Here is an 8,055-nt window from a genome sequence, read left to right on the forward strand (position 1 = left end):
ACTCTGTTTGTTTGTTTACTTTATTTCCTGTTATTGTTATTAACTCTGTTTACTTTATTTCCTGTTGTTGTTATTAACTGTTTATTTGTTTACTTTATTTCCTGGTTCTAAATTCTTAAATTGTTCATTTCTTTTTTATATTTGTTTTATTTTTTCTTTTGTTTGTTTACTAAATCTTTCCCTGAAACACAAACATCCCAATGTTTCCGCCAGTCCTCAAGGCGCATGCGCCCCTTTGTTTGGCGCGCTCCGTGCAGGCTCGTGTTCCCGGCCACGCGCGGCCCGTTCAGATGATGATGATGACGCGGGTGTTTACTGTCCGCTGATTGGCTGCTGTTCACGGACTCGGAGGCTGTGAGGCGCAGACTCAGGAGCCGTAGAAGAAGAGCTGGGGAGTTGGAGGACCGCGGAGGAGTGAGTAAAACCACAGAAGAAGAGCAGAGGTTTGAAGGAGTGGAGGAAAAAGGAGCGAAAACAGAAGAAGAAGAAAAAACAGGAAACTGGACGAACTTTACACTGTTCTGAGTCCGTGCGCGCTCCCGACGCCTGCGTCTCACTTCACACACGGGCCCGCATGCGCACTGGAGCTGAGCTTCTCTGAATATAATGGAGCAATTGTGTCCGCGACTTCGGCGGTGACGTCACGGACAGCAACAAGTAGGGGGAAGGACGCGGGGACGCGCGTGAGAGTCGAAGTGAACGTGAGTGACGTCAGACTTCAGATTTTCAAAAATACAAAGACAGCTGATCAATCAGCTGATCAATCAGCTGATTGAACTTCATATGTTTATGTTGACTCATCTGTTCAGAAAGTTTAAAAACCAAAGAGAAGAAGAAGAAGAAGTACTGCAGAGTATTTAAAAAAGTACTGACAAGTACAGAAGGAACGACTACTGATCAGAAACTAAACATGTGCATGATCATCTGCAGTACTAGAGTACAGAGTACTGTTACTGAAGTACCAGTACTACAGTACAGAGTACTGTTACTGAAGTACCAGTACTAGAGTACAGAGTACTATTACTATTGTACCAGTACTAGAGTACACAGTACTGTTACTGTAGTACCAGTACTAGAGTACAGAGTACTGTTACTGTAGTACCAGTACTAGAGTACACAGTACTGTTACTGAAGTACCAGTACTACAGTACAGAGTACTATTACTATTGTACCAGTACTAGAGTACACAGTACTGTTACTGTAGTACCAGTACTGGAGTACAGAGTACTGTTACTGAAGTTCCAGTACTACAGTACAGAGTACTATTACTATTGTACCAGTTCTAGAGTACACAGTACTGTTACTGTAGTACCAGTACTAGAGTACAGAGTACTGTTACTGTAGTACCAGTACTAGAGTACAGAGTACTGTTACTGAAGTACCAGTACTACAGTACAGAGTACTATTACTATTGTACCAGTACTAGAGTACAGAGTACTGTTACTGTAGTACCAGTACTAGAGTACAGAGTACTGTTACTGAAGTACCAGTACTACAGTACAGAGTACTATTACTATTGTACCAGTACTAGAGTACACAGTACTGTTACTGTAGTACCAGTACTAGAGTACAGAGTACTGTTACTGAAGTACCAGTACTAGAGTACAGAGTACTATTACTATTGTACCAGTACTAGAGTACACAGTACTGTTACTGTAGTACCAGTACTAGAGTACAGAGTACTGTTACTGTAGTACCAGTACTAGAGTACAGAGTACTGTTACTGAAGTACCAGTACTACAGTACAGAGTACTATTACTATTGTACCAGTACTAGAGTACACAGTACTGTTACTGTAGTACCAGTACTAGAGTACAGAGTACTGTTACTGAAGTACCAGTACTACAGTACAGAGTACTATTACTATTGTACCAGTACTAGAGTACACAGTACTGTTACTGTAGTACCAGTACTAGAGTACAGAGTACTGTTACTGTAGTACCAGTACTAGAGTACACAGTACTGTTACTGAAGTACCAGTACTACAGTACAGAGTACTATTACTATTGTACCAGTACTAGAGTACAGAGTACTGTTACTGTAGTACCAGTACTAGAGTACAGAGTACTATTACTATTGTACCAGTACTAGAGTACACAGTACTGTTACTGCAGTACCAATGCTAGAGTACAGCGTACTGTTACTGTAGTACCTGTACTACAGTACAGAGTACTATTACTATAGTACTGCAGTAGTAGGGTACAGAGTACTTTTACTATAGTACCAGTACTAGAGTGCAGAGTACTATTACTGTAGTACTACTACTAGAGTGTAGAGTACTATTACTGTAGTACCAGTACTAGAGTACAGAGTACTGTTTCTGCAGTGCAGAGTATGTATGTGTGTATGTAGTCCATGTGGTGTAAACACAGTATTAGTACTGGTTCAGGTACACAGAGAAAATACTGCAACACCTGTATGAACACTGACTAATACACACACACACGTATACGCCTACACACACATACACATACACACAGACACACATACACACACACATACACACGTATACGCCTACACACACATACACACACACACACACACACACACACACACACACACACACACAGTCTAATGGTGGTTGTGCAACAGCAGGTTGAGTCAACGTCAACAGAAACAGGAACCAGGAGATGAGAGTCTGAGAAGGACGAGAGACACCCACCACAACAGGAGAGAGAGAGAGAGACAGGATGTGGTGAGACAGGGTCAAGAGTGGTCTTACCTGTGGACCAGGTGAGGACACGCCCCCTGTGTGGACACAAACCAGCTGAGGACACGCCCCCTGTGTGGACACAAACTGTGTGGACACAAACCAGCTGAGGACACGCCCCCTGTGTGGACACAAACCAGCTGAGGACACGCCCCCTGTGTGGACACAAACCAGCTGAGGACACGCCCCCTGTGTGGACACAAACACCTGAAGGCTCCTGTCAATGTCAGCGTCTGCCCCGAGTCCTCAGGTAAACTGTGGAGAGACAGGTGTGATTGACAGGTGTGTGATTGACAGGTGTGTGATTGACAGGTGTGTGATTGACAGGTGTGATTGACAGATGTGGAGCGACAGGTTTGTGATTGACAGGTGTGATTGACAGATGTGGAGAGACAGGTGTGGAGCGACAGGTGTGATTGACAGGTGTGGAGAGACAGGTGTGATTGACAGGTGTGTGATTGACAGGTGTGCAGCGACAGGTGTGATTGACAGTTGTGTGATTGACAGGTGTGTGGGCGGTTCTTCCTGGTCGGTCCAACCCTCAGGATGATCTGAGCGAATCATAAACAGGTGAGACCAAAAACAGTCATGTGACTGATGACAGTCTTTTATCTTCTGTCTTTCTTCTTCTCTTCATTTTTTCTTCGTCATTTGACTCCTCCCTCTGATCTGCAGCTTCTGATTGGACGAAACCATGAGTGGCGGCAGCGGTGGTAAAAAGAGGAGTGGCTTCCAGATCACCAGTGTGACATCAGACTTCCACCTCAGCCCTCTGGACCAATCAGCTCCGGGTTCCGTCCTGTCTGTCGTCCAATCGGGTGCTACGTCCCCGCCCTCTCAGGGAAGCTCCTCCCAGCCGACCACTCCCTCCCTGAAAAGGAAGTTAATTTCCCACGATGCCCCGGGTCAGGGGGCGGGGTCTATGTCCAGGTTCCGGGTGGTCAGGCTCGCAGTGGGCGGGGCTGGCAGCGGGGGGCGGGCCCGGCCATACCGCCGTGGACGATGGACATGCACGGAGTTTGAAGAGCATCAGGAGGGGGCGGGGTTTAGACGGGTGATGGACAGCATGAGACACGCCCACTCCCTGGAGTCTCTGGAGATGATTGGCCGAGACAAAGAGAGGGGCGGGGTTTGCTCTCAGCCAATCAGAGTTGTGGGAGGGGTGGGGCTGGTTCTGAGGAGCGGCCCTCCCTCCCCGACACATCAGGAGCCAATCAACATCTTGCTTCTGGACCGCAGTGAGCCAACAGCAGTGCAGCATTTAGACTCCGCCCCTCTACCGCCTTCCCCCCGCCCACGAAATGCCCCTCCTCCTCTGCGATTGGATACGGACGCCGCAGGACGGGTGGGTACTCACGGGATTGGACGGACAGACTGTCTGTCAACATGCATGTAGGGACAGGGGGTGGGGCCATGGGGTGGCTGAGGGGGGTGTGGCCCTGTGGAGCAGTGGGGGGGGGGGGCATAGAGCTGTGGGAGGGGCATAAATGTGAACTTTTTCATCGTTTATTTTTCAGCTGAACTGTCATTTATTCATGAACCAACTGTAATATTATTACTGTCTGTCTGTCTGTCCATCTGTCTGTCTCTCCATCTGTCTGTCTGTCTGTCTGTTCATCTGTCTGTCTCTCCATCTGTCTGTCTGTTCATCTGTCTGTCTGTCTGTCTGTCCATCTGTCTGTCTGTCTGTCCATCTGTCTGTCTGTCTGTTCATCTGTCTGTCTGTCTGTTCATCTGTCTGTCTCTCCATCTGTCTGTCCATCTGTCTGTCTGTCTGTCCATCTGTGTGTCTGTTCATCTGTCTGTCTCTCCATCTGTCTGTCTGTTCATCTGTCTGTCTGTCTGTCTGTCCATCTGTCTGTCCATCTGTCTGTCTGTCTGTTCATCTGTCTGTCTGTCTGTTCATCTGTCTTTCTCTCCATCTGTCTGTCCATCTGTCTGTCTGTTCATCTGTCTGTCTGTCCATCTGTCTGTCCATCTGTCTGTCTGTCCATCTGTCTGTCTGTCCATCTGTCTGTCTGTCTGTTCATCTGTCTATCTCTCCATCTGTCTGTCTGTCTGTTCATCTGTGTGTCTGTTCATCTGTCTGTCTGTCTGTTCATCTGTCTGTCTGTTCATCTGTCTGTCTGTCCATCTGTCTGTCCATCTGTCTGTCTGTCTGTCCATCTGTCTGTCCATCTGTCTGTCTGTCTGTTCATCTGTCTGTCTGTCTGTTCATCTGTCTGTCTCTCCATCTGTCTGTCCATCTGTCTGTCTGTCTGTCCATCTGTCTGTTTGTTCATCTGTCTGTCTGTTCATCTGTCTGTCTGTCTGTCCATCTGTCTGTCTGTCTGTTCATCTGTCTGTCTGTTCATCTGTCTGTCTCTCCATCTGTCTGTCTGTTCATCTGTCTGTCTGTCCATCTGTCTGTCCATCTGTCTGTCTGTCTGTTCATCTGTCTGTCTGTCTGTTCATCTGTCTGTCTCTCCATCTGTCTGTCCATCTGTCTGTCTGTTCATCTGTCTGTCTGTCCATCTGTCTGTCCATCTGTTTGTCTGTCCATCTGTCTGTCTCTCCATCTGTCTGTCTGTTCATCTGTCTATCTCTCCATCTGTCTGTCTGTCTGTTTATCTGTCTGTTCATCTGTCTGTCTGTCCATCTGTCTGTTCATCTGTCTGTCTGTCCATCTGTCTGTCTGTCTGTCCATCTGTCTGTCTGTTCATCTGTCTGTCTGTCCATCTGTCTGTCTGTTCATCTGTCTGTCTGTTCATCTGTCTGTCCATCTGTCTGTCTGTCCATCTGTCTGTCTGTCCATCTGTCTGTCTGTTCATCTGTCTGTCTGTTCATCTGTCTGTCTGTCTGTCCATCTGTCTGTCTGTTCATCTGTCTGTCTGTTCATCTGTCTGTCTGTTCATCTGTCTGTCTGTCTGTCCATCTGTCTGTCTGTTCATCTGTCTGTCTGTTCATCTGTCTGTCCATCTGTCTGTCTGTCCATCTGTCTGTCTGTTCATCTGTCTGTCTGTCTGTCCATCTGTCTGTCTGTTCATCTGTCTGTCTGTCCGTCTGTCTGTTCATCTGTCTGTGTCTGTCTGTCCATCTGTCTGTCTGTTCATCTGTCTGTCTCTCTATCTGTCTGTCTGTCTGTTCATCTGTCTGTCTCTCCATCTGTCTGTCTCTCCATCTGTCTGTCTGTCTGTCCATCTGTCTGTCTGTTCATCTGTCTGTTCATCTGTCTGTCTGTTCATCTCTCTGTCTGTCTGTTCATCTCTCTGTCTGTCTGTTCATCTGTCTGTCTGTTCATCTCTCTGTCTGTCTGTTCATCTGTCTGTCTGTCTGTCTGTTCATCTGTCTGTTCATCTGTCTGTCTGTCTGTTCATCTGTCTGTCTGTCTGTTCATCTGTCTGTCTGTCCATCTGTCTGTCTGTCCATCTGTCTGTCTGTCTGTTCATCTGTCTATCTCTCCATCTGTCTGTCTGTCTGTTCATCTGTCTGTCTGTTCATCTGTCTGTCTGTCTGTTCATCTGTCTGTCTGTCCATCTGTCTGTCCATCTGTCTGTCTGTCTGTTCATCTGTCTGTCTGTCTGTCCATCTGTCTGTTTGTTCATCTGTCTGTCTGTTCATCTGTCTGTCTGTCTCTCCATCTGTCTGTCTGTCTGTTCATCTGTCTGTCTGTTCATCTGTCTGTCTCTCCATCTGTCTGTCTGTTCATCTGTCTGTCTGTCCATCTGTCTGTCCATCTGTCTGTCTGTCTGTCCATCTGTCTGTCTGTTCATCTGTCTGTCTGTCTCTCCATCTGTCTGTCTGTCTGTTCATCTGTCTGTCCATCTGTCTGTCTGTCCATCTGTCTGTCTGTTCATCTGTCTGTCTGTCCGTCTGTCTGTTCATCTGTCTGTGTCTGTCTGTCCATCTGTCTGTCTGTTCATCTGTCTGTCTGTTCATCTGTCTGTCTCTCTATCTGTCTGTCTGTCTGTTCATCTGTCTGTCTCTCCATCTGTCTGTCTCTCCATATGTCTGTCTGTCTGTCCATCTGTCTGTCTGTTCATCTGTCTGTTCATCTCTCTGTCTGTCTGTTCATCTGCCTGTCTGTTCATCTGTCTGTCTGTCTGTCTGTTCATCTGTCTGTTCATCTGTCTGTCTGTCTGTTCATCTGTCTGTCTGTTCATCTGTCTGTCTGTCCATCTGTCTGTCTGTCCATCTGTCTGTCTGTCTGTTCATCTGTCTATCTCTCCATCTGTCTGTCTGTCTGTTCATCTGTCTGTCTGTTCATCTGTCTGTCTCTCCATCTGTCTGTCTGTCCATCTGTCTGTCTGTCTGTCCATCTGTCTGTCCATCTGTCTGTCTGTCTGTTCATCTGTCTGTCTGTCTGTCCATCTGTCTGTTTGTTCATCTGTCTGTCTGTTCATCTGTCTGTCTGTCTCTCCATCTGTCTGTCTGTCTGTTCATCTGTCTGTCTCTCCATCTGTCTGTCTGTTCATCTGTCTGTCTGTCCATCTGTCTGTCCATCTGTCTGTCTGTCTGTCCATCTGTCTGTCCATCTGTCTGTCTGTCTGTTCATCTGTCTGTCTGTCTGTCCATCTGTCTGTTTGTTCATCTGTCTGTCTGTTCATCTGTCTGTCTGTCTCTCCATCTGTCTGTCTGTCTGTTCATCTGTCTGTCTCTCCATCTGTCTGTCTGTCCATCTGTCTGTCTGTTCATCTGTCTGTCTGTCCATCTGTCTGTCTGTCCATCCGTCTGTCTGTCTGTCTGTCTGTCCAGTCTGTCCTCAGACTGTCTCACTCTCAGCCCCCCTCCCCCTCTGTTAGATCGTTCCATCCCACTCTGACCCCCGTCCAGACTCCAGGAGCCTTCAGTCTGGACCAAACCATGTTCAGCCTAACAGGGGACACCAGGTAGGTCCACCTAGACCTGGACCAGGTCTGGACCTGGGGACACCAGGTAGGTCCACCTAGACCTGGACCAGGTCTGGACCTGGGGACACCAGGTAGGTCCACCTAGACCTGGACCAGGTCTGGACCTGGGGACACCAGGTAGGTCCACCTAGACCTGGACCTGGGCCCTCATGTATAAAGTGTGCGTACACACATAAACCTGGTGTACGTCCTTTTCCACACTCACACTCAGACGTTCACAGTGAAATGACTTTAAATGTGTGTTTAAATGTGTTTAAATGTGTTTAAATGTGTGTTTAAATGTGTGTTTAAATGTGTTTAAATGTGTTTAAATGTGTGTTTAAATGTGTGTTTAAATGTGTTTAAATGTGTTTAAATGTGTGTTTAAATGTGTGTTTAAATGTGTTTAAATGTGTGTTTAAATGTGTGTTTAAATGTGTTCCTGCACAGCCTGTCCACAGCAGGAGAACACAGGTG

At 47.0% G+C, this 8,055-nt stretch overlaps 1 protein-coding gene across 3 annotated transcripts; it reads left to right on the forward strand.

The window, feature by feature from the left end:
• Window positions 1-317: 317 nt before the first annotated feature.
• On the forward strand, window positions 318-7,833 carry LOC115416210 (TSC22 domain family protein 4-like). 3 transcript variants are annotated; one of them, XM_030129943.1, is made up of 6 exons: window positions 319-701; window positions 2,593-2,960; window positions 3,218-3,280; window positions 3,386-4,055; window positions 7,445-7,578; window positions 7,625-7,833. In XM_030129943.1, exons 4-6 carry the CDS (start codon window positions 3,405-3,407, stop codon window positions 7,626-7,628), a joined length of 789 nt encoding a protein of 262 aa, XP_029985803.1. In that variant the 5' UTR covers window positions 319-701; window positions 2,593-2,960; window positions 3,218-3,280; window positions 3,386-3,404; the 3' UTR covers window positions 7,629-7,833. The 3 variants fall into 3 exon arrangements, with proteins under 3 accessions (XP_029985805.1, XP_029985803.1, XP_029985804.1); XM_030129944.1 differs by lacking the exon at window positions 7,625-7,833 and having other exon boundaries at window positions 2,596-2,960; window positions 7,445-7,618; XM_030129945.1 differs by lacking the exons at window positions 3,218-3,280; window positions 7,625-7,833 and having other exon boundaries at window positions 318-701; window positions 7,445-7,618.
• Window positions 7,834-8,055: the final 222 nt, after the last annotated feature.

This window comes from Sphaeramia orbicularis, unplaced genomic scaffold (assembly GCF_902148855.1).
Source record: "Sphaeramia orbicularis unplaced genomic scaffold, fSphaOr1.1, whole genome shotgun sequence".
NCBI lineage: Eukaryota > Metazoa > Chordata > Actinopteri > Kurtiformes > Apogonidae > Sphaeramia > Sphaeramia orbicularis.